General features: G+C 34.1%; 1 protein-coding gene across 3 annotated transcripts in view; it reads left to right on the top strand.

Moving 5' to 3' along the window:
• Window positions 1-284: 284 nt before the first annotated feature.
• ABCD2 (ATP binding cassette subfamily D member 2) overlaps window positions 285-24,971 on the top strand; it is a 78,121-nt gene continuing 53,434 nt past the window's right edge. For 2 of the 3 annotated variants that reach the window (XM_030822629.1, XM_030822628.1), the window contains exons 1-6: window positions 529-1,649; window positions 3,165-3,345; window positions 12,272-12,387; window positions 15,061-15,229; window positions 15,987-16,081; window positions 19,244-19,389. In XM_030822629.1, coding sequence (XP_030678489.1) covers window positions 711-1,649; window positions 3,165-3,345; window positions 12,272-12,387; window positions 15,061-15,229; window positions 15,987-16,081; window positions 19,244-19,389 — 1,646 coding nt within the window. In that variant the 5' untranslated portion in view covers window positions 529-710. Of the gene's footprint in view, window positions 1,650-3,164; window positions 3,346-12,271; window positions 12,388-15,060; window positions 15,230-15,986; window positions 16,082-19,243; window positions 19,390-24,971 lie in introns of all 3 variants that reach the window. The other variant, XM_003252304.4, reaches the window with a different exon arrangement.

The raw sequence follows: 24,971 nt of genomic DNA, 5'->3' as shown, positions 1-24,971 counted from the left end.
TCCTTCTCCCTCCTCGTCTCATTAAAACTCTTGGAAATCTCCCTTTCTGCTTGCTCTTCTGTTTGCGGTAGCTACTGAAATCTTACCGAAGTGATGTATATTCTGAAACTTCTGCGGGTTTCTAAGTGACATTGAGCATGCTCAGTAGCTAGAGCCGGTTTTGTTCGCTTGGGAATCTCCCTTTCTGCTTGCTCTTCTGTTTGCGGTATCTACTGAAATCTTACCGAAGTGATGTATATTCTGAAACTTCTGTGGGTTTCTAAGTGACACTGAGCATGCTCAGTAGCTAGAGCCGGTTTTGTTCGCCAGCAGATGGCCTGATTCGACCTCTCCAAAAATAGACATTTTAACTCTCTGAACTCCTGTTTAAGGAAGGATGTAATTCGCTTTGCTCTCTCCTCATTTTCAAGGTTCAAAGGGAAGCTGCGAGGATTCCAAGGTCCCACCGCCCTCACAGCCAATGAGGGGCCTGGGAGGGAGGAGCTTGGTGCAGCTTGAGCTTCTGAGAGAATCATTCCCGGTAGATGCAGCGGAGTCTGAGCTCTGCTGCATCTGTCACAGCAGAACAAAATTAAATACACAACAGTGGAAGAGAAACGCTGCAGACTATGGGACGCTGTAGGACTTTCTGAAACATTTGCTGGGGATTTCTGTGAAGCATGATCTTTTAAAACGAATTCTTTTGGAAGCCGGTTTGGGTAACTGGGAAAATGACACATATGCTAAATGCAGCAGCTGATCGAGTGAAATGGACCAGATCGAGTGCTGTTAAGAGGGCTGCCTGCCTGGTGGCTGCGGCATATGCTCTGAAAACCCTCTATCCCATCATTGGCAAGCGTTTAAAGAAATCTGGCCACGGGAAGAAAAAAGAAGCAGCTTACCCTGCTGCAGAGAACACAGAAATACTGCATTGCACCGAGACCATTTGTGAAAAACCTTCGCCTGGAGTGAATGCAGATTTCTTCAAACAGCTACTAGAACTTCGGAAAATTTTGTTTCCAAAACTTGTGACCACTGAAACAGGGTGGCTCTGCCTGCACTCAGTGGCTCTAATCTCAAGAACTTTTCTTTCTATCTATGTGGCTGGTCTGGATGGAAAAATCGTGAAAAGCATAGTGGAAAAGAAGCCTCGGACTTTCATCATCAAATTAATCAAGTGGCTTATGATTGCCATCCCTGCTACCTTCGTCAACAGTGCAATAAGGTACCTGGAATGCAAATTGGCTTTGGCCTTCAGAACTCGCCTAGTAGACCACGCCTATGAAACCTATTTTACAAATCAGACTTATTATAAAGTGATCAATATGGATGGGAGGCTGGCAAACCCTGACCAATCTCTTACGGAGGATATTATGATGTTCTCCCAATCTGTGGCTCACTTGTATTCCAATCTGACCAAACCTATTTTAGATGTAATCCTGACCTCCTATACACTCATTCAAACTGCTACATCCAGAGGAGCAAGCCCAATCGGGCCCACCCTACTAGCAGGACTTGTAGTATATGCCACTGCTAAAGTGTTAAAAGCCTGTTCTCCCAAATTTGGCAAACTGGTGGCAGAGGAAGCTCATAGAAAAGGCTATTTGCGGTATGTGCACTCCAGAATTATAGCCAATGTAGAAGAAATTGCCTTTTACAGAGGACATAAGGTAAGACAGAAATTAAGGTGATGGGTGAAATGTGAGACTGTTCAAGCTGCCACTGCAGTGCCAGATACCATCTGTTGTCCTGTCAATGGACCCACTTCTTTAGTGTGTTAGATTCCTCTGACATCTAAACCTGAATTAAAATATATGCTTCATTAGCCCGTTTAACTGTAACCAGTTAAAGAATTATAGGGTGCAAACTTTTCTAAAGTTTCAGGAGAATAAAATTTGCAACACTCTAAAAAAGTCTACTTAGCCTCATTTACTCAAATATGCTCAGAATTATTTCTAACGCATTTTCTTAAAACTTAAATCCCAACTTAGTAGGTCGTCCTAAAGCACCTACCAGAAGAAAATATATATTTGGAAACTAAGACTAAACATATTTCTATTGAAATGGAAAATTTAGAATGATATTCTTTGTTGTTCCTTTGTTGTCCAAGAGGGGGGAAAAGCCAGGGTTTCTTATAGAAGACATTTTTAACAATTTTGCATGTCTGATCAACATGGAGCATCCCCATTCCCAAGAAGCGTAGGAGAGTGTCTCACAAAATGGCATTTCTACTACTCTTAGTTCATGTTCAGCGCTGTATTTTGACAAAATGAAAAGAGTAAGTGAAATGAAATTTTGTCTAGCTTTGGAAAAAAAAAGCTGAGATTAGAGAAGAAATGAGGAGTACAAAAGGAGTTTCAGAATGTTTTTAATTATTAAAGATTTTCAACATTAAGCAGATCCCTAAAACAATTAGCCCAATTATACATACTCACAGTGCATGAAGGTAACTTCAGAATATGAAATGACAGAAATTTTGAAGGAAGTGCAATCTTAATTTAAATGATTTGGTGAATAAAATAAAGTATTCTACTGTTGAAGATGGCATGTCAATCACCAAGCATAATTATTTAATTTTTAAAGCATCTGTAATTATCAGTGTCTTTAATAGCAGTAGCAACCTGAAAAAGAATATTTAAAGTAAATTTAGGAATCCTACTCCCACTTGAAAATTGACCTCATATATTGTATTATATCATACTGATTTGTGATTCTTCTTGAACTATTGAATTCAATGATATAAATTATAGTGTGCTTAGACTTCTTGCATAAAAGACAAAATCCAACAAATTGAGTCAGTTCAAAAGTGGAGTCTATATATATATATGTCATGTGTCCATTTTCAGATATTTGTGGTGTAATCAACAAGGACAAAGCTCTAATTCTTGTTTATTCATGTCTTATATAATATCATTTAATTTTAACATCTCATACATAAAATTTAAATATCATAACTATAAATTACTTATATGTATTTTATACATAACATTATGTCCACTGAGTAGCATAAACTTTTTAAAATAATATGCATGTGACCAAAACTAAATAATAACTAATACTGGTATTAATCTGCATTTATTGGTTGTTAAGCTGCATAGATAAGGCCATACTAAAAAAAAAAAAAGAAGAAGAAGAATATGTATATATCTTTAAAGAAAGTCCTCAACTCTTTTTCCTCTCTGTAGGTAGAAATGAAACAACTTCAGAAAAGTTACAAAGCTTTAGCGGATCAGATGAACCTCATTTTATCCAAACGTTTGTGGTACATCATGATAGAACAGTTCCTGATGAAGTATGTTTGGAGCAGCAGTGGACTAATTATGGTGGCTATACCTATTATCACTGCAACTGGCTTTGCAGATGGTGGTAAGGACATTTATGCTTAATCTCAAATATATTTTTAACATTATTTCTTTTGAAGTTGTCATTGCTAGTTTTATGTGAGCTAAACTGTGTACATGGTCATATTCTAGTTAACAATGGTCCAAAACAATGGCAGAGTAATAAGACCAGCAGTATGAAATAAGGAGACAGTGGCTCAAAGACGTTCCCAGTTCTGAGCTATTTCAGAGATCTCTGATGCAATGTTTCTGGGAGTTGACCTTGAGCAATTTTAATTATATTGCCTAATATAGGAATTTTCTTTACTTTACACTTAACCTCAGAGCAAGTTAGTACCCTCAGAAAGAGTATAACACAAGCTTTTCTCATGTGTTATAAACATTAGTTCTACACATCCCATACATTTAGTCTATAAATATTCTATAACTGAATTTGCCCTGCTTTGCGATTTGAAAAGTCAATTGACTACAATGGGCAAGCAGGAATATTGCTTCAGAGAATGCTTAAGTGCCATGGAATAAGGGCTCCTCTACTTGTGAATAATACAGATAACCTCTTATGCAGCACGATTTGGTGGTTTTGTAGGAATGGTGGTTGTCAAGCTGCAGCTGGCTAATTCTATCCTACCACTGTCTCAACAGTTTTTAATAACAGTTTTTATTCTTTGGAATAACAAAGAAAGATAAGGGCAAGGAAGAAAAGACAATGTTAAAATGTTGTATCATCCTTGGATGGGAGCTTGGATCTTAATTGGTTGGAACAGAGAAGAATTAACTGAAGAAGTATTTTCTACTCTTTTCCTAAAATAAGACATCCCTCCTTAAAAATCACTGGACTAAAATTGGCCATAAGCATAGGCTTTGTAGTGAAACAGAGTTTTGTTCAACTTTTGGTTCCCCCTCTTCCTACCTGTATCCTCTTAGTCTAATTAGAGTTGATTAAACTCTCTATACCTTAGTTTCTTCATTTGTAAAATGAGAACCAGAAAGGCTACTTCAGAGAATTGTTGTGAGGATTTAACTGAATAATGTTTATGAAGTACAGAGCATGTTATACTTGATATATGGTGACAATTATTACCTAGAAAATAAAAGGTGACAATTATTACCTAGAAAACTAAGAATATTGTTACAGAATCTACAGTTTTATAGTTATTTTGTATAGAATTAAGGATGAATAGTTATTTGTTTGAAGTGATCGAATAAAAACAATAATTACAATATGCCTTAATGTTTTGAAACTGTGCTTCAATGTTTTAACCAATCCTTACAAAAACACTTGTCAAAGTTGAGTTATTCTCAACATAAATATGTTCATTTCAGTAAGTTAGTATTTGCCAGCCTTTCTTTGTGGCAAGTACTATACATATATCAATTATACTTCACAACGGAACTGTGTAATAGACAGTATTTGTAGACCACTAAGAAAATTGAATTTTATCTGGTTTTGTGTTTTAAAATTTACTGAAAAGAATTTAATTTTAAAAAGTTTATATTGAAAAAGTTATGGTTAGTAATGGTATTTTAGACATAATCCTTTCATAATGAAATAAAATTACTTTTTCAAAAGAGTATTAGAGAGAATGACACTTTAAAATCTATGGTTTTAGTATTAGTTTTACCAAAAAAAGTCAAAATTATCAGATACTCACTTAAAAAGTCATTTCTTAAAATAACAATACTCATTTAAAAAGTTTAATATATAATGTATATTAGAGACAACTCTATAGACAAGATTATGATGTAGTTTTGTTAGTCAGTGCTTGGACACACTGGTGTTATTAAAAAACCCTGGAGTATTCAGCATAGAACAGCAAAAATGCAGCTATTAAGTGGTGACAAATTAACCCCACAGAGACCAGTAAGAAGTAAACAATGTATACAAAGAATCTAACAAGCTTATTTAACAAGATGTAATAATATATTTAAAAATAAATCCCACAAATCCTGAAAATTCCATATTAAATTAAAGAAACATTAAAATTTTAGATTGAAATATAATAACCACATTGAGGCAAGTGAAGCAAAGTATTTCTTAAAGCTTCTTTCAAGAGAAAATTTTTATATGGAGAAAAGTAATGTAAGAATTTCATAGACAGAAAAATGACTTCATATGACAGAATATTAATTGAGAATGTTCTTCAAAATCTGTAATATCAAGGGTTACTATCTGTGCTTGTAATGTTTGCAGGTATATGTATGTATTTACTAAATATATTTGTCATACAAAGACTTAACACATGAAAATACCGAGTGACTTTATTTAGCCAAAAGAATTTTTTTAAAATAATAGTATATCTTTAAGGTTTTAGTTCTTGGAATTACATACCATGTATTCTAATCTAATCTTCAGTCATAGTTTACACTTATGCCTTTAGTTGTCCCTTATGTTAGAGGGTAAACTGCATGATGCTATATATTTTAAGGCAAAAAAAAAAGGTAGAAAAATAGGTGAGTCAGAAAGAAATGGCAAGGGAAAAATATGAAGTAGAGGGGGAGAAAAGAGGATAGAATGAAGAAAAAAGAAGGCTGCTGTTCAGATGTTGGCTCTGCTATTTGATAGTTATCCTTTCCTGGGAAAGTTACATACACTTTATGTACATCAGTTTTCCTATCTTAACTATAGAGATAATTATACACATCTTTCAAAATTTTTATGAAATTACATGAAACATACTTAATGTGCTTTGAAACAGTCCTTGGGTAAGTAAGAACCTAGGTAGAAGCGATTGTTAATATTTATCATATTCTTACCCTGTGGCTCCTGAGTCGGATCTCCTGGATCATGTGCTGGCTTCTTTGCTTTCTAGACTGTGACCCTGGGCAAATCATGTAACCTTTTGTCCTTCAATCTCCACATTTCCAAAATGAGAGAAATGATAGCAGCGTTGTTACAAGCATTAAATAAGATCAGATATGTAAAACTTAGAACAAGGCCTGGCTCACAGGTATTCAATAGATGTTTGCTAACATGATCACTGCTGTAGCTTAAAGGAGCAAGTTCGAAAGTGATTAGGAATTCAGAGGTGAAAATGGAGAAAGGAAGAACCTGCATAATTTTTGTTGGAAGGGAAAGGAAAAATAATTCTATTGCAGATTTGCTGTACTATCCACCTAAAACTTTAAGTGAAATCTTATGGTAAGGGCAGGATTATGTTTATATTCAAATTCACATAATAAAATTACATATAGAACATGGCATTTTCACATCAAAAAAGGAGCTTAAAGGCCATCTGGTCTAGAGCCCCAGCTTTGCCTAAAGTCACACAGTTAGCGGAAGCTCTAAGGATGGAGGGCGTTATATAACTCCAGATGCACTGCTTTTTTCTACTGCATCATGCTGCCACCATATTAGCTACATTGGAACTTATTCTACAAGGAACACGGGTAAGTTTGAGGCAGAGTAATCATGGGACCAAATGGTTGGCAAAGAGGCACTGAAGTGTTAGTTATGTAGAGTTTCTATTATATTATTTTTAAAGACTATCACCCCTTTCTTTACTTCGTATTAAGAGAATGACTGAAATTATGTGAAGAAAATAGTTACCTGAGGTCTACAACTTCAATTCTTTAACATTAGTAGGCTGCCTTTCTTCTCTTGATATCAAAAGCTGTTCTGGGCAAGGAGGCCAGTGAAAGCTATGAGGTTACTCTGTCGATAACTTATCACAGACACCTAACAGGCAGGAAAGAAGAGGGTCTAAGCTACTAGCACTGCCAGTAATGTCCACATGTTTGTGATCTGTGAGTGTGAAGCAGAATATCAGGAGTAACTGAAAGACACTGCATGCACTCCAGTAGCATGGGTGATGCTTTTATTCCTAAAGTGTACTGCCAATAAGATTATAACCATAGCTTCGGCTTCTGCTGCATTATTGTCTCATATTCCAATGCCAAATCGTTGAAATGTTATTTTATATTGTGGGCCAATTTGGATATAATTGTACTCCTTTTGACCAATGAACATAGCAGTATTATCAATATATATCAAAGGCATACTTTAAAACTCTAAGTATGCATATAAGTGACTGTAATTGTTTCAAGTATAGCATATATGCCAATATGGGCATAATCATTAGTGTACCAGTTAATGAGTTGTCACAAAGTATAATGACCTTCTCACTATCAAGTAGTATTTGCTAGTTTGAAAATTACATAAATAGTATTATATAATACATACTCTTTTATGACTAGCTTTTTTGACTCAGTATTATGCTTATGAGCTTCATCAGTGTTACTGAGTATAACCATAGTATATTTATTGACTTTGCTATATAGCATCCCATTGTATGACTATACCATTTTATTTAACCATTCTGTTGTTAGCAGACATTAGATTGTAACCAGTTTGGTGGGTATTAGTAATAGTGCTGTTAAGAACATTTTTGTCCATATCTTTTGGTGTATATATATACATATCTGTGGGTACTTAACTAGAAGTGGAACTGCTAGATTACAGGCTATGCATAGGTTCAGCTTTAGCAGATTTTGTAAAACAGTTTTCCAAAAAAAGTTCTTTCAATTTGCATTCCCAACAGCAATGTGTAAGGGTTCTATTTCCTCCGCATCTTTGTCTGGCTTTTTCGTTTTAGACATTCTCATGAGTGTATAGTGGTACTTCACTGTGATCTTAGTTTGCATTTCTCTAATGACTAATGAGGTTAAGCACTTTTATTTATTCATTGGATGTTTGGATAGCCTTTGTCATGATGTGCCTGTAAGTCTTTTGCTCATTTTTACATTGGTTTATCAGTTTTTTTCTTTCTGATTTGTAAAAGCTTTTATGTATTATGTAATGAGTCATTTGTTGGATATATAATATACATGCACACCACACACACACACATTTAATCTCAAATATATTTTCCCACCCTACATCTTGCCTTTTCACTCTCTTAATCGTGTCTAATAGAAATTCATACTTTTAATATAGTTTAATTCACCAATAATTTTCTTTATGGTTAGTGGTTTTATGTCCTATTTAAGAAATATCTGCCTAACTCAACATAATAAAGATATTCCTTATTTTATCTTCTAGAAATTTCCTTGGTTTTTCATTTCACATTCAGATCTGCAGTCATTTAGAATGGATGTTTATATATGGTGGAGGATAGGCGCAGGTTATAAATTTTGTCAAGATTTGTCAAGATGACAAAGAGAAAGATAAAAGAAGAGAAACTCAGATGATAAGCTTGAAAAAAGTAGAAGAATAAACTTACTTTTTATTTTTTAAAAATAATACACCTGATTTCTTTAGGTAAGTTTTAGGTTTACAAAAATTGATCAGAAGGTACAGTGGTCCTAAATACCCTCTCCCCCCCATAGTTTCTCCTATGCCTTATATCTTGTATTAGTGTGGAACTTTCATTACAACTGATGAACCAATATCTATTCCTTATTAACCAAAGTTCATAGTTTACATTAGGCTTCACTCTTTGTGATGTACATTTGCAAGGGTTATGATAAATATATAAGGCATAACCTTAAGTTTAAAATTCTTTCCCATCTTTTCTGTGAAATAACAAGACATGTGACCAATTTTCAATATGTTCTTGTTACTATCAGAACTCCAAAGTAGCAGTAAAATGAACAGGTATAGTGTTAAATATGAAATCCTTAAATGAGGAACCTTTGACAAAAGAGCTAAAATATTCGGTGAGGACAAAAAGAATGTATTGACCTAGAATAAAAACTGCTTAGTATTTTAGGTCATGGATTTATATCTCTGGCACTAAGGAATCTGGCCCTGTCTTAGAGGTCAGGCAGTTGGCTGTTGCGTGCATGACAAAATACTACTGGAAATGCTCTCACAGTACCTGCCAAAGAACAACTAGTAGAATAAAAAGCCACATAAAATCTGGAGGAAGCTTTTGTTATTTTATTGCTAAAAACATGAAGAAGACCCAATAAGCATTAATCTGCCATAGCAAGACAGAAATTATCATGCCATATGAAACGCCAGTCCATCTGTGCAAATGTTTTTTCCTCTTAACAGAGGCTGTCAATGAAAACTACTATTCGAATCCCTTTTAACCCAAATTCATAAAATTCCATAATTATTTTAGATTGTCAGCCAGATTTTCTATGAGCCAAAACTATTCTTAGCATTTTAACTGACATAAGAATTTACTATTTTGGTACTCTTTTTGTGGCTATCTAAATTGTATCACACATTTACATGTCTTTAAGAATATCTATATTCTGTTCCCAGTCTATTTATGTAATCACATCTTTTGCTTCTCCCTTATACCAATGCTCATCAGCCTTTTTGTTTCCTTCTTTAGGTAAACTAACTAGTTAACTTCAAGGGGAGTAACAGTAGTTCTCTAGAGCAGTGATTATCAGTAGGGCTAGGAGAGGACACATTGGACTATGGTAAAACGTCTCCATGAACTCATGATGATTCTGATAGTCCATGAAATCAGTGCTTGACATCAACCCATACTGTAAACTTAACCAGTTTGTCATTCAATTAGCATTACTTGACATGTCCCTTCTCTGTGCTATTGCTTATGCCATACTTTTAATCTATCAAAATTTTATGCCGTCTTCAAGACATCTCTCAAAATCTACTCCTCCATGAAGCATTTTCTGTCTCTTGCAGCAAGTAATAATTTTTGCCCTCTCCAAACACCTTGCATTAACTCATCCAGGCTTCCCTACATAATTGTTTAGGAATCTGACATCTCTCTTCTACCAAGCTGTAAGCTCCCTCAGGAAAAAAAATCTAAAAATCACATTTCTTCTTGTTATATCCCACAGTATCTTGCCTAATTTCTTGCACATCTAGGTGTCAAGTAAATACATGCTGGGTGAATTTTACCTTATATTGTGCAGGTATCCCTTTCAAAGTAAGTTGAGCTGTCTATGTGCAAAAAAAGTAAAAATATCTGGTAATTACAGCAAGGCATAAAGTATATATTTGCACTGAAATCCTTTGAGATAAATTAGAGTGAACTAAATATCAAAATGGGCCTATGGCTATCTATATCACTGCTACTTTCCTCCTTAACTTATAATATCTAGTTTGGAAATTTGAAGATAATCTACAGAAGGACCAGCTAGAGAATCGAATTGATGAAAAGATTAAAGTAACAACCTGGAGAATGTAATTTTGAATACTAAAACTAAAATTGAGTGGATATACAATAATAGCAATGACAACTAGAAAAAATAATAACTGCTGATATTTAGAGCACTTACTGTGGGCCATGTATTGCACTAACACTTCATTTGATTTTCACCAATAACCCTTAGAACCCTAAAAGATAGGACTGTTTGAGATAGTTATGTACCTCATTTTACAGGTGAGAAAATAGGTGTGGAGAGGTAAGTGTCTTGCCCTACTTACCTTACTACTGGCTTATAAGGAGTAAAACCTAGATTCAAACTTAGTCTGATTCCTAACTCTTAACCATAATTCTCCATTGAAAGTAATTTAGGATGTTCATCCATCCATCCATCCATCCATCCACTCATCCATCCATTCAATACACATTAAGGAGTAGTATGTGTTAGACCCTGTGCTGAATACTAGGAATAAAGAATAAAACACACAGTCTTGACCTTCAAAGAAATTATAGTCCACTGAAAGAGACAAGGATTCTTAGGAATACCTTTAGTAAAGTGTTAACTCTTAAAGAAGAAGAAAAAGTTAGGCAAGAAAGAAAGGAAAGTATATTAAAGTCCAAAGAAATCACATATACAAATGCCAGAGGATTAACAGAGTATGTCATGTATGGGGTGCTGCTGGAGCATAGAGTGAAGGATGGTTGAGAAAGGTAGACAGAGGCTAGATTATGAGAATCAGCTAATTTGCATTTCTATTAAAGAAACTACACCATAAATGTCTGTTTATTAATTAGTAGTATTAATATTTAATTACCAGATCAATACTGTTTTATTGCCCAGTAGGTATTTTATTTTATTTTGTTTCATTTTATTTTATTTTATTTTATTTTGAGGCAGGGTCTCACTCTGTCACCCAGGCTGGAGTGTGGTGGTGTGATCTCCACTCACTGCAACCTTCACCTCCTGAGTTCAAGCGATTCTCGTGCCTCAGCCTCCCAAGTAGCTGGGATTGCAGGAATCTGCCATCATGCCCGGCTAATTTTCATTTTTTTTTTGGTAGAGATGGGGTTTCACCATGTTGGCCAGGCTGGTCTCAAACTCCTGGTCTCAAGTGATCTGCCTGCCTTGGCCTCCCAGAGTGCCAGGACTACAGGCATGAGCCACCGCACCCGGCCGCCCAGTAGTACATTATTGCTCCCTCCTAAGGGCAGGGAGTCCAATATGGAAAGGGTTGAAAGAATGCTAAATGAAAATAGTTTTAGTTCCTTTTGATTTATTTGTCCCAACTCTCATTTTGGAAAAAATAATAAAACAAGAGGAACTTTAAACAAAATCTGATACAAGCACTTATTTCTCTTCTCTCCTCTCCTCTCCTCCCCTCTGCTCTCCTCTCTCTTCCTTTCTTTTCTTTTTTTCCTTTCCTTTCTTCTTTTGAGAAGGGGTCTCACTCTGTGGCCCAGGCTGGAGTCCAGTGGCATGATCTCTGCTCACTGCAACCTCCACCTCCCAGGTTCAAGTGATCCTCCTGCCTCAGCCTCCCAAGGAGCTGCGACTACAAGCACGCACCACCACATCTGGCTTATTTTTGTATTTTTAGTAGAGACAAGGTTTCACCATACTGGCCAAGCTAGTCTCAAATTCCTGACCTCAAGTGATCCGCCCGCCTAGGCCTCTCAAAGTGCTGGGATTATAGGCGTGAGCCACTGCACCTGGCCCAAACACTGAGTTTTCAATGATTCATTATATTTCTAGAAAATTGCTACTACTAATGAAAAATTAATATGTGGTTGTTTTAGCCACAATTTAGTTTGTATAATATAAAACATTAAGTTACTAAAAAAAAAAAACTCAATAGTTTTGTAATTTGTTTTTATATATAGAGGATGGCCAAAAGCAAGTTATGGTTAGTGAACGGACAGAAGCCTTTACCACTGCTCGAAATTTACTGGCCTCTGGAGCTGATGCTATTGAAAGGATTATGTCTTCATACAAAGAGGTACTTGCATTTCTTATTGTCAATTCAATTAAAATAAAATTTATGAAAATCAAGCAAAATGTCAATTACCAAGTATACTTAGTATTTTGGAAACATATCTTTTCTCTGCCAAAAATTGCTGAGTATAATCAAGATTAAGGGCAGCAACTCCCAAGTGTAATGCTGCTAATATCCTTTGTTTTATAATACTATCAATTGTTACTTCTCATTTTCTCTCTATAGTATGATATCTCTGTTTTCACATTTTAAAGAAACCCTTAGGTATGAACTCTGGAGCCAGAGTGCCTAAATTTTCATTTTATGAATTTACAAATTATGTGACCTTGGGTCAAGTTCGCTAATGCATCTGTGTCTCTGTTTCTTCATCTATAAAATGGGGATAATGATAACACTGACTTGTGGGGTTGTTGTGAGTTGATACATGTAGAATATTTAAAACAGCACATATTAAACACTCAATAAATGTTAGCTAATAACATTTCTTATATATCTTGCAAACTTTTACCTTTCCTTCATTAAATGGGTAATACCTTCTTACCATTCCACATTCTTCCTGCAGAGTTTGGGTCTTGCTGTTTTGTGTCCATCTCAGTGTATGTCTGATGTTTTACCACATTGTAACTGTCTATATTGCCTGCATCACGCCATTTAGCTCCTTGAAGCAGGAACTGACTTACTCGTCTTTACATTTCTAATATCCATTTTCGTACTTGGGATACTGTATGTGGTTAATAAATATTTGTTGACAAAATAGTAATAAAACCTGCAGATACCACAGGGCTAAGGTTAAAATTACTTAATTTAATTCAGATATTACACAATGTTCCCATAAAAGTTATTCTCACTACCAGTTACTCTTATGGCTATCATATCAATATAAATTCTAGAGCATCATTATAAATTTAGCTGCATATTAAGTCAGCCTTGAATAAACTATACAAAAGAGTTACAAAGGGCTAGCAAGCAACTCAATTTTTTTAAAAGGTTCAAATAATAATTTTGGTAAACTGAAGACACAGTCTTTGGGATAGATTTGTTGATGTAATAAATTACTTAAAATTAAATGACAAATCGAAATTTTATTTATCTCACATTAAAATATTGCGCTATCTAGGTTAGAGAAATGATATCAATTAGTTTTTCTAAACTGTCTCCAACTCAACAGATGATTGCATTTTGCTTTATTTTGCCTGAATTTACTTTTAATCATAAAATGTTCACTTCTAAAAATTCTTGTACTGCTGTGACGGCACGTGAAAGCACCCACCATGCCGTCTCTGCTGGCACCAGAGGGACCAAGTTTCCTTTGTAGAGTTAGGGTTCTAAGACAAATTCCCTGCCTTGTACCCCAGAGTAATTTGTCTACCAGCACATTCTTAGTTTTTGTCAGACACTTCCTGCTGTCTTCACACTCCATCCTGGTCCACTGACTCATTGCCTCGTGCCTTTCTTGAATTGACCTCCACTTCTGGTTTTGGAATTTTTTCTATGCAAATATTTATATTTGCCCAGGTTTCACTTGAATCCATATTTTGTTAATCTTTAAATTTGTTTTCCTCTACTTGGCAACTCAAGAGGTTCTTCTAGATAACATTAGAAATTATCACTTAAATAGCTATAACATTAACATATAGAAATGAAATAATAGTGTAATTACAGATCTCTCAGTAGAGATGTGTTGTAGAAGGCTTTTAATAATAATACCTACTCATTTACTGCTTATGTTTTGCATACACAGAAATTTTACACAAATGTCAGCATTGTTGTATTTTTCCGCAATTTATTAAGAAACATTTATTTCTGAGATGCCTTGCTTATTCTTGTGCATTCTTGTGCAAGAACTATCTTTAGTTCTCGTGTATTCTTTTTCATTGAGAAACATGTTCTTGATAGGAGATGAGTCACCTTTCACAGTACCCTGATAGCAAGGTGTTCTCTTAATAGAAAAACAGCAGGAGGTTAACCAAAATGAACAGCTGACAGAATAGGAACAAGGCACCATTCCATTGAGCTTTGTGGACTAAAGTAGAGATTTAGCTCATCTTATAATCTTACCTAGAAAAAAATAATATATTTAATGTTTTTCTTTGGGCATATAAATCATGTTTGGCTTCAAAAGAAGCTGGATTGTAGGAATTATACTGAAAAGGGTTTGAAGCTTTTCATTGAGCTTGCTCTCAATATTGGTATCCTGCCAAATATAGGAATTTTGACAATCAATTTGGCTCGGAAACATTCATTTCATAATAGGACAAAAAGATACTTTTCTCCTACTTAAAACCTTCTGTTTTAAATAGAAAAAAGATACCAAAAATAAAAGATTATAATTTCACTGAATGACCTTAAACTTTCCACAAAATTTATAATTTATCAGAAATGAATTTCATCATGTAAACAGAGGTCAAATCAGAAATTTGACTGAAAGATCCTTAAGTCTCATTAATATTCTGAAATCTGTATATTACATTTTATAATTTCAATCAAACATATTATTGTGTTATAGTGCTCTTTTGTACTGTCATGTGTCTTAGTTTTCAGATGTATTATATATATCTCATATATAATACAATAGGATCCTTAACATTAAGTCAAGAAGCTTATCTGATTACATATTTATTTAAAATCTTGTCTTGGGTATAGTAACTCTATTTTATATCTCTGCATTGCTTTTAGGTCACTGAATTAGCAGGCTACACTGCTCGAGTGTACAATATGTTTTGGGTCTTTGATGAAGTAAAAAGAGGCATTTATAAGAGAACTGCTGTCATTCAAGAGTCTGAAAGCCATAGCAAGAATGGAGCTAATGTAGAAATACCTCTCAGTGACACATTGGCAATTAAAGGTATTAAACTCAAGTACTTTTATATTTTTCTATATTTAAGTGTTTATCAACAGAACCAAAGTTTAAGAAGGTAGCTTTTAGTAGTTACAAAGTACCAACATTTAAATAACCAACATTATTTAAACAGCAATCCCTAATATTAGTATTGCAATTCGAGGGGTAGTGACTAACATTACCACAAAAACACAGTGTTGTGCTACTTTTGTTTAGGACACAATTTTCCAAATTATTTTTGGAAACTGCACATATGGCATAATGAATCGTTTGCTTTTAAAATTCATCTAACAAATAGAATTCGAGCTAATGTCATGTTGTTCTTCATTATACTGTTTCTAAACTTAAATCTGGTTACATATTTTTAAAAATTGCATTATTCTATGTCTTATTTCCCTTTTCTGCAGCACTGTGGGGTTTTTTTTCTATAGGAAATATTAATTTAGGGAAATAGAGTAGTTGTAAAAATTAAGGCTGGGTTATTTCAGATTGTATAGCTTTGCTATTGTAATGATGTTGACATTCAATTATTATAAAATGTTTCTCAGAAAGATTTTCCAAGTAGATGTGTCAATATGTACAAATTTGCATTACATTAAACTTTGCTTCAGGTCTGGATATCCATATTTACATTTGTTTCTGTGATTTGTTACTGTGAATTATCTTTATAATTGAAATTACCTGTTATACTGCATAATAATTTAAGTTATTTAATCAGAAACCCATGATAATGTTTGTATCTTACACTTTTTCTTAATTACAGGAAAAGTTATTGATGTGGATCATGGAATTATTTGTGAAAATGTTCCCATAATTACACCAGCAGGAGAAGTGGTGGCTTCCAGGCTAAACTTCAAAGTAAGATGATATTCAAGAATCTTCTGATTGTTGCCATCACACTAATACAAAACAACTCAGAATTCATGTACCTTATGTTAAATACTTGGAGGAGCATTTGGAAAGGGGAAATCAAGAAAGGTATGCACAGTGGCTCAATTACAGAAGCAGTTATTCCTCAGAAAGCAGAGAGAAAAGAGAAATTTGATTTCTACTGCTTTATTGCCAGGTTGAAAATCAAAATTATAGTGTACAAGGTAATTTTGGGGAACAATAGGAAATTTCGTCAGAAATTTGTACCTGGAAATAACTTTTAATTTTTTGCCTTATAGAAATTATTTTTTAAAAAGCCAATACTGTAATATATTTACTAAAATATGAATAGAGGTCATTAGCAAGTTTAATTTTGTCAATATACTTTCTGTGACTTAAATTTTTAAAATAATTACATGTACTAATGTACTAATATAATCAGAAGATTTATGGATTGGAATTTAGTTTTTAATTCTGTTGACAATAATTTGTTATTTAACATCTTATGTATTAATTACAAAAATTAAAAAGTAAAAGTATCTAATAAACCTGAGTCTCTGACTTAAGGCATTATAAAATTCAAACACACATTCCGGGATTCAAGCACAAAATAATTTGCTGACATAATATAGCAAGTTGAGCTTAGTTCAAACAAAGAAATGATTTGACTTGATAAAAGAATTACAAACATGATAACACATATGCTAATTAATGATTTTAGTATGGACTTTAGTCAAGGTCTAATTATCAAAGATGTATTTGCAAATATTTTGGGTTACTGAGAGTTGAAAGGAGAGGATGAGTAGCATTGAACAGGGTAAAATCCTGTGTTAGTAAATTTAAAGAAATTGTATTTTTAGCTGCAATTTGGTCAGATTTTCTTTTCCATGTATAGACCTATAGGATGATCTAATTACTAGGATCTGACCACAAGCACCAATTAGGTACTCATGGCATACACAGAGTATTTAACTATTTATTAATGGTTTCACAATTTATAATTTATGATTTTATAGAGAGGGTTTTTTGGTCTGGATACATTTTATAATAACGACTCTTGTTGCTCTATTTATTTAATAAATAGTGTACATGTCTTGAGCTTTGCTTACTAACTACATTAGTGTGGGCATATCACACTCTTTCTGCAGAAAAATTTAGAGCCATTTCTTTTACATAGAATAAACTAAACTAAAAATAATCTGGTGAAAGTATCTTAGAAGGTCTGAAGTTGTACAAAGATATGCATTAGTAAAGTACACTTTCTTCATAATTATTTATTTCTAACTCAGACAGAGAATTATATTTAAATTCTCAGGTCCCTAAAATATAATAGGAAGTTCTGTTTCCTCTGCATAGATTGAAAAATAAGTTTCTAGAGGAAAGGATCTCATACCTTTGTTAGCCTGCAGGATTAAAAAGCCGTTTGCAGGCCGGGAGTGGTGGCTCACGACTGTAATCTCAGCGCTTTGAGAGGCTGAGGCGGGCAGATCACCTGAGGTCAGGAGTTCGAGACCAGCCTGGCCAATATGGAGAAACCCTGTCTCTACTAAAAAATACAAAAATTAGCCGGGCATTGTGGCGGGCACCTGTAATCCCAGTTACTCGGGAGTCTAAGGCACAAGAATCGCTTGAACCCAGGAAACAGAGGTTGTAGTGAGCCAAGATCATGCTACTGCACTCCAACCTGAGACAGAATAAGACTCAGTATAAAAAAAAAATAAAATAAATAAATAAATAAAATTTTAAAAAAATTAAAAATTATTTGCAGAAGAAAAGTTAGTGTGAGACAAAAAGAATTCTAAGCATCAGAGAACTTTATGCTGAGAAAAATATTAATATTAATGTAGAAAGTCTCCAATTACCCCTCAAAATGTGTTAAATTTCTGAGAATTCCTAATAGAGAATGGCCCTATTAAAATATTTTGCCAATGTGCTTTTCACCGTGATATATATATTTTTTAAAAAATCATTTGGAAAATATTTATGCTTCTACACAATTAAACCCTTAGCCTTTTCTCTATTGAAAGAGTACAGGCAGATAACAAATTAATTTTTTCTAGCTTCTTCCTGAGATTTTCTTGGTATGCTAGCAATATAATAATACTCTCATCTCTGAGGTCCAGTATGATGTATTCTACATTATTGATACTTGCATATTGGTGTCCTTTCTATATAAAGCTAGATCTACAGACATCCTGTAAATTTCTGATACTTATTTTTTGGGTATCACCGATTATAAAATTTCATTTGCTCCTGGTAGAAGTAGACAAAAATTTTAAATGGTGTTTCTATTGCTTGTTCTTCACAATACCCTTTAAATACCATAATAAGACAACTTCTTCATCCTATTGTGTGGAATGGGAACTCATGAAATTTAACAGTTTAAATGTCAATAATAGGATAGAAAATAAAGGGAAGTATCCAATAGATAATAAATAAATAACCTGCTTTATTTATGAATATTATATATATATTATTCACATATATGTAATATTCTATGTGTGTGTGTGTATGTTTTAATTCATCCCTAGACATGAGACTAAAATACAATCCTATTGCTTTCCTCTATCCTTGGTTTGTTAAACATATTTTCTCTATCTGTGAATAAAGCAGAATTTGAATCATCTTCTCTCTCTGATTATGGGCTTTTGTGATTTTTGTAGCATTTCAGACTGCTGAAGTGTAAAATTAAACAACCCAGCTGACTCCTTGGATAACTGTGCTTTGTAGCTATTAACTGCAGTTAATTTTCAGTTGTATTTGAATTCAATGTAAATTTAATCCAATATTAATATCAAAATATAATGTAATATATTTTTACTTAAATTTTTATGATTTGTCTTATTTCCCAGGCAGTTGTTTTTCTCTATGTGTATGTGGTATCTGATAACAAATTACAATTTTGGAAAGCCAGTGCCCATTTCAAGAAGATCCATTTTCTTTGGAATTGAATTATTTTATGATGCTTTTAGCTTCAGAGAATAGTCAAAATCCAAACTTTTTCTCAACCCTGAAATATTTTTCCTTGATCTCTTGCCCATCCTAGGTTATCATGTGTTTGAACATTTTTAAAAAATAATTTACTTTTAGGTGCTGCCAAAATAAATCATTTTAAACTATTGCAGTTTGTAATTTTATTTCTTACTTTAGGTAGAAGAAGGAATGCATCTTTTGATAACTGGTCCCAATGGTTGTGGGAAAAGTTCTCTCTTCAGAATTCTAAGTGGGCTCTGGCCTGTGTATCAAGGAGTCCTCTATAAACCACCTCCTCAACATATGTTTTATATTCCACAAAGGTAGGTATATCTTTTTATATTACAAGAAACAATTTCCTTTTGCTCTTGAATTGTCTTGATTCCTCAAGCTCCTCAGTTTATATATCTTTAAGAATGTTTTTATTAAGAGAAACTATTAAGGAAATAAAAATTCACTTAGCCCAAAATATTTTATTACTGCTTTGATTGTAATACTCTCTAGGACAATACCACTTCTTTTCATTTTCACATCAGTCTGGATGGAATAAATACTCAAAGACTGCAGATGTTAGTCTCAAGGAATAACAAGCAGGCTGTTCCAGAGAATGATTAGATTGCCTGAGATGTCAGATTATCTCTTCTCATAGAAAAAAATAACACCTGGATAAGTATACAGCTCTCTCCATCAAGCTGCATACATTCATATATTCTAAAATTGTTCATTTATATTTGAGACTCCACAAAATAGACTTTACAATTATGCTATATGATTGATTTGTAACTTTCTTAAGTAAACTTTTTTACTGTAAGAATATCATGTAAACATAGAAAAAGAACATTATTTCTTCAGAGCTCTTTAGCTATCGTCTTCCCTGAGAACAATTAGAAATGTCTAAAATTCAAAGGTATACACTAAGAATTAGTAATATTCATTGTGGATCAGAGAAGGTGAAGTCTGAAGAACTTCCTCATGTTAATTGGACCCACTAATTTTTCCATCTGTCATCATCCTGGATACATAGACATCCCATAGAGCACTCCTACTATGTCAGAGGACTGTTTTGTGGAATCTAACAGGCGCCTAGGCTGGAAGTATAGTACAAGCACAAACATAAAAGTCACATCAAGTATGGTGCTCTCATATGTCTCTTTTGTCCCTTTGCCTTTGCCTGGATGTACTGTACAATCCTGTCTACTGGCCTAATTTTTAGACCAGACATAGTAGTTAGGCAGATGAGGTTTTGTGGGTTTTTTTCTTTAAAGTAAGACCTATGGTGGTAGTAGGAAGCTGCCTGGAATATAGGAGAATGAAGAACTGCATTGGCTGAAAATGCTGGACATGAGCAATGACATAGATATTTGTGTTTAACACAAAATAGATAACATTTTGTGACACCAGAAGCATTGTCCCTTTCTGTCTATGCTTTCAATTCCTTTGGGAAACATTCTGATTCTGAAAGCTAAATTATACTGCCAAAAGTTTCTGTTTTAGACATTAATGTGTTTAGTACGTTGATTTTACTTTTTTATTTAGGTTAGAAGGCATAGAATTACGAAGAAAATTTTCTTTTTTATTTTATTTTATTTTTTTATTATTATACTTTAGGTTTTAGGGTACATGTGCACAATGTGCAGGTTTGTTACATATGTATCCATGTGCCATGTTGGTTTGCTGCACCCATTAACTCGTCATTTAGCATTAGGTATATCTCCTAATGCTGTCCCTCCCCCCTCCCCCCACCCCACAACAGTCCCCGGAGTGACGAAGAAAATTTTCTATTATATCATAGAATTCAATTCTCTTGATGCAAGTAAAATCACATAAATAAATTTTATATTTTTAGCTACAGTTGTTGAATATAACTTCGACCTGAACAATATAAAACATTTCCAGGGAATAAGAAAGTGAATAAATTCTAGCCTTTGCCTGAAGAGATACTTGACTATGTTACTTTGCAACAAACAAAAATCACTAGGAAACTTTTTCTTAGTTATGAAATTTACTGTTGCCTAAGCAAAAAAACCAACTGCAATCTAGTTAAGGAGAAAAATAGCAATGAGAACTCTATTTTTCAGGCTAAAATGTATTTTAATAATTACTGTTAAAAGTCATTTACCTTGATTATATGGCTTTTAGAAACATGAACATTTGGGTATGTGTTAGAAGTTTTATAGGACCATTATCCTTGCAAAAACCATAGAATTTATTTAAATGCGTATGTAAACTGAGAGTCTAAATGTAGTGTTTCTTACATTCTAAAAGCTTCTGATTTTTTCGAGTAAATTTAAAAAATAATCTTACATGTTTTTATGATGTAAAAGAAAGCTGCTATGCAATCTATTTCAAAATATTTGTTGGTAGGTAACTGCCTTATGATATTCTCATTAGTAAATATAATCCGGCTTGGTGGGGTGGCTCACGCCTGTAATCCCAGCACTTTGGGAGGCTAAGGCGGGTGGATCACCTGAGGTCAGGAGTTCGAGACCAGCCTGACCAACATGGAGAAACCCTGTCTCTACTAAGAATACAAAATTAGCCGGGTATGGTGGTGCATGCCTGTAATCCCAGCTACTCAAGAGGCTAAGGAAGGAGAATCGCTTGAACCTGGAGGCGGAGGTCGCGGTGAGCTGAGATCATGCCATTGCACTCCAGCCCGGGCAACAAGAGCAAAACTCCACCTCAAAAAATGTATATATAATCTAATTTATTGTATTAATTCATAATAATCAAATATAAGTTAACTACTAGTTTAGCAGCAAAAAATATGAAATTTCAATATAGAATTGACACTTATGTATGAACTTCACAAGTCATAAAACAGAGCTTTACAATAATCCCCCTGTATTCACTTTTTGTGATTGAAAGACTTCTGGGTAGAGGATGAATCTCTTTATGGATTGATCAGAATGTACATTAATTGTTACTTGCATGGGAGAAAAATAGAGTATATTTTGTAAAAGTGGATTTATAATGATGTCATGTAGTATACAGAAGAAAGAAGTGAACCACTAAGGAAAAACTATAATTAACTACATTAGGCCATTTTTTTTAACCAAATCTTCACAAAGAATGCTGCTATAGCTCAGTTCATAAGCTTGGAAAGCTGAATTCCTAATAAATTATGAAACCACCTCAATGTTTTCCCAGCTAGTGTTATCTAGTACTTTAGCAGTGTTAATAATGAGAACCAGATAAAAGAAAATCTTGGCTTCAGTTCAAGAATACACAAACAAAAATGTTGGTAGATAAATTGGTTTCAGAACAGCTTCCCCTTATCCTATCTTCATTAATGATGACATATGATCATCAGTGGAGCATCAGATACGTTTCTGGAAAGAAATGTTTCATCAAAATGTAGGTTAACCATTCTAAATCTATGGAATGGTGTATGTTAAAAATGCTTAGTATTGCTCAGGTAATACCTTAGAACAGTATTCTGGAAATTTTAGGCTGTTTGAGTTTCTGAGCCATGTGAATGTACTCCTTAAGCTGATGATTGAAACTCACTGCTCTCTCCTATATTAGCCATCCTGACCTCAGGAAAAGTCTTTCATTTGGACATAGATCCTGAATTTCTTCTGTCAATTCTTGTTGCAGTTTATCTGTCTTCCCAAGTTCCTAAGGAGAGATTTGTGATCCCCTGCTCTCACTTTCACAAATCCACTAATTTATGGCCTATTTGTTACTTCCTAATCCCCTGGTAAGTTTCTGTCTTCATCCATGAAAGCCCCTAACCCACCCTTTTATTTGTTTATTTTGTTCACCTGCTAACAAAATTTTATAGTATACTAACAATCATCAAAATAATAAATTGGAATATTTAGTGGGAGTTGGGGGTAGAGAGAGAGTGGGAGAGAAGCAACAGAGGAAGGGAGGGAAGGAAGAAAGACAGATGATAATAGATATTTGGTGACAAAATATATTTTGCTCAGAGCAAAATCTTGCTTTCTTTTGTACTAGTTTTTAAAAATAATACTCCAGAAGATCATTTGCATACCTCACATTACAGTCGGGCCTCTGTATCTGCAGCTTCCACAACCTTGGATTCAACCCACCATGAATAAAAAATATTTTTAAAATAAACACTAAAAACAACAACATAGCCATAAAAAATCATACAAACAAAAAACCAATTGCATAGTATTTGTATTGTGTTAGGTATTACAAGTAATCTAAAGATGATTTAAAGTATATAGGAGGATGTGTGTCGGTTATATGCAAATACTATGGCCATTTTATATAAAGGCATCTGTGGATTTTGGTGTTTTCTGGGTTCCTGGAACCAATTCCACCCTGGGCACCAACCCATCATGTAATTTTAACACGTATGCTCTTACTACCTACCCTTCCTTGGCAGAAATATCTTGAAAAAGAAATTTTAATCGTAATTTTCTTACTATTCAAACTTACTATGCAGGCCCAAATACTGAGGTCCACAAGATCTGAAATAGATTCAGGCTTCCCACAATGGTGTACAAAAAGGTAACTTGTATAAACTTTTGCCCATCCATGACTTTGGAATCTGAGAAACAAAAGGTTCAGAAAGTGAAAGAAGGATTATATATAAGTATAGAATTAAATCTGATCAAATACTTTTTTTAAAGAAAGAAAAAGAAAAAAGGGAGAAATAGCTGGAGTATTGTGTTTCATGTCAAAGAAATACAATTTTTTTTCATTTAGTCTTTTTAGGATAGACAATAATTAGGATATAATCTCATTATGATGTTTATGTATCATTTAGTTATAAATAAAAACGTTCAACTAACAGAAATAAAAACCAGAAATAAGTGCCTCAAGAAATGTAAGAAATGCTATGGATGTTCAAAATGAGGAAAAAATAGAACAGTGTGTCATTTGACCTGAGTTTTGAAAAGTAACTCAGGATTTGAACAGTTGCCATGGATTGCATCAGTTTCTCCAATTTCTAAATAGCTAAGAAATACCACAGATTCAAGTAAGCAGAAGTTTTTGTTTTTTGGACACTTTTGGATAGCATACTGTTCTTTCCTACTCTCCTCTAACACACGATGCTGAGAATACATTTCTTAGACTCATCCCTGCTAATAAGAAGTCATCAGTACATACTGGAAATAATAGTGCTCATCCTCTCGATCCTTACTCGTTGCTGCACTGTTTCTTTTAGCTGAAGTTCTTTGATTTAATTTTTTTTTCTTTTTTTTTTTTGAGAAGGAGTCTCGCTCTGTCGCCCAGGCTGGAGTGCAGTGGCGCAATCTTGGCTCACTGCAAGCTCCGCCTCCCGGGTTCACGCCTTTCTCCTGCCTCAGCCTCTCCGAGTAGCTGGGACTACAGGCGCCCGCCACCACGCCTGGCTAATTTTTTGTATTTTTAGTAGAGACGGGGTTTCACCGTGGTCTCGATCTCCTGACCTCGTGATCCGCCCGCCTCGGCCTCCCAAAGTGCTGGGATTACAAGCGTGAGCCACCGCGCCTGGCCTGATTTAATTTTTTAAGGTTTTTTAGTACTTTGGATGTTTGCCATTTTCCCAGGCTCTAGCTAAGGAGCTCAATCTGCTCTCTATAAGTAAGTGACACAATTTTATATGTTAAATTGCTTTCAAAAAGCGTAATAAAAGATGATGGTAGCTTGCTTCCACAACACATTATTTTTTGTTTCCTGGTTTCAGATGATATTCTGAAATTATGAGTAACATTTTACTTATCAGCTCAATATTTGTTTACTTCTAACTATTAACTACTACTTCATTCACAGGGTTGTGTGCACAAGTACCATGTTACTTAATCTCCTAGATCAAATATAAATACTACTTAATAAATAAAGTTATGAATCACATTTTAAAATTAAATGCAACATAAAAGTTTTAAATTTGATTGTAAGCAGGAATGGTAACATCACTAATTAGATTGCACAGGAAATTAAATAT

This window comes from Nomascus leucogenys, chromosome 11, assembly GCF_006542625.1.
Source record: "Nomascus leucogenys isolate Asia chromosome 11, Asia_NLE_v1, whole genome shotgun sequence".
Lineage (NCBI taxonomy): Eukaryota > Metazoa > Chordata > Mammalia > Primates > Hylobatidae > Nomascus > Nomascus leucogenys.
Note: the sequence above shows the minus strand (reverse complement) of the source record. Positions and strands in the feature narration are given on the sequence as shown.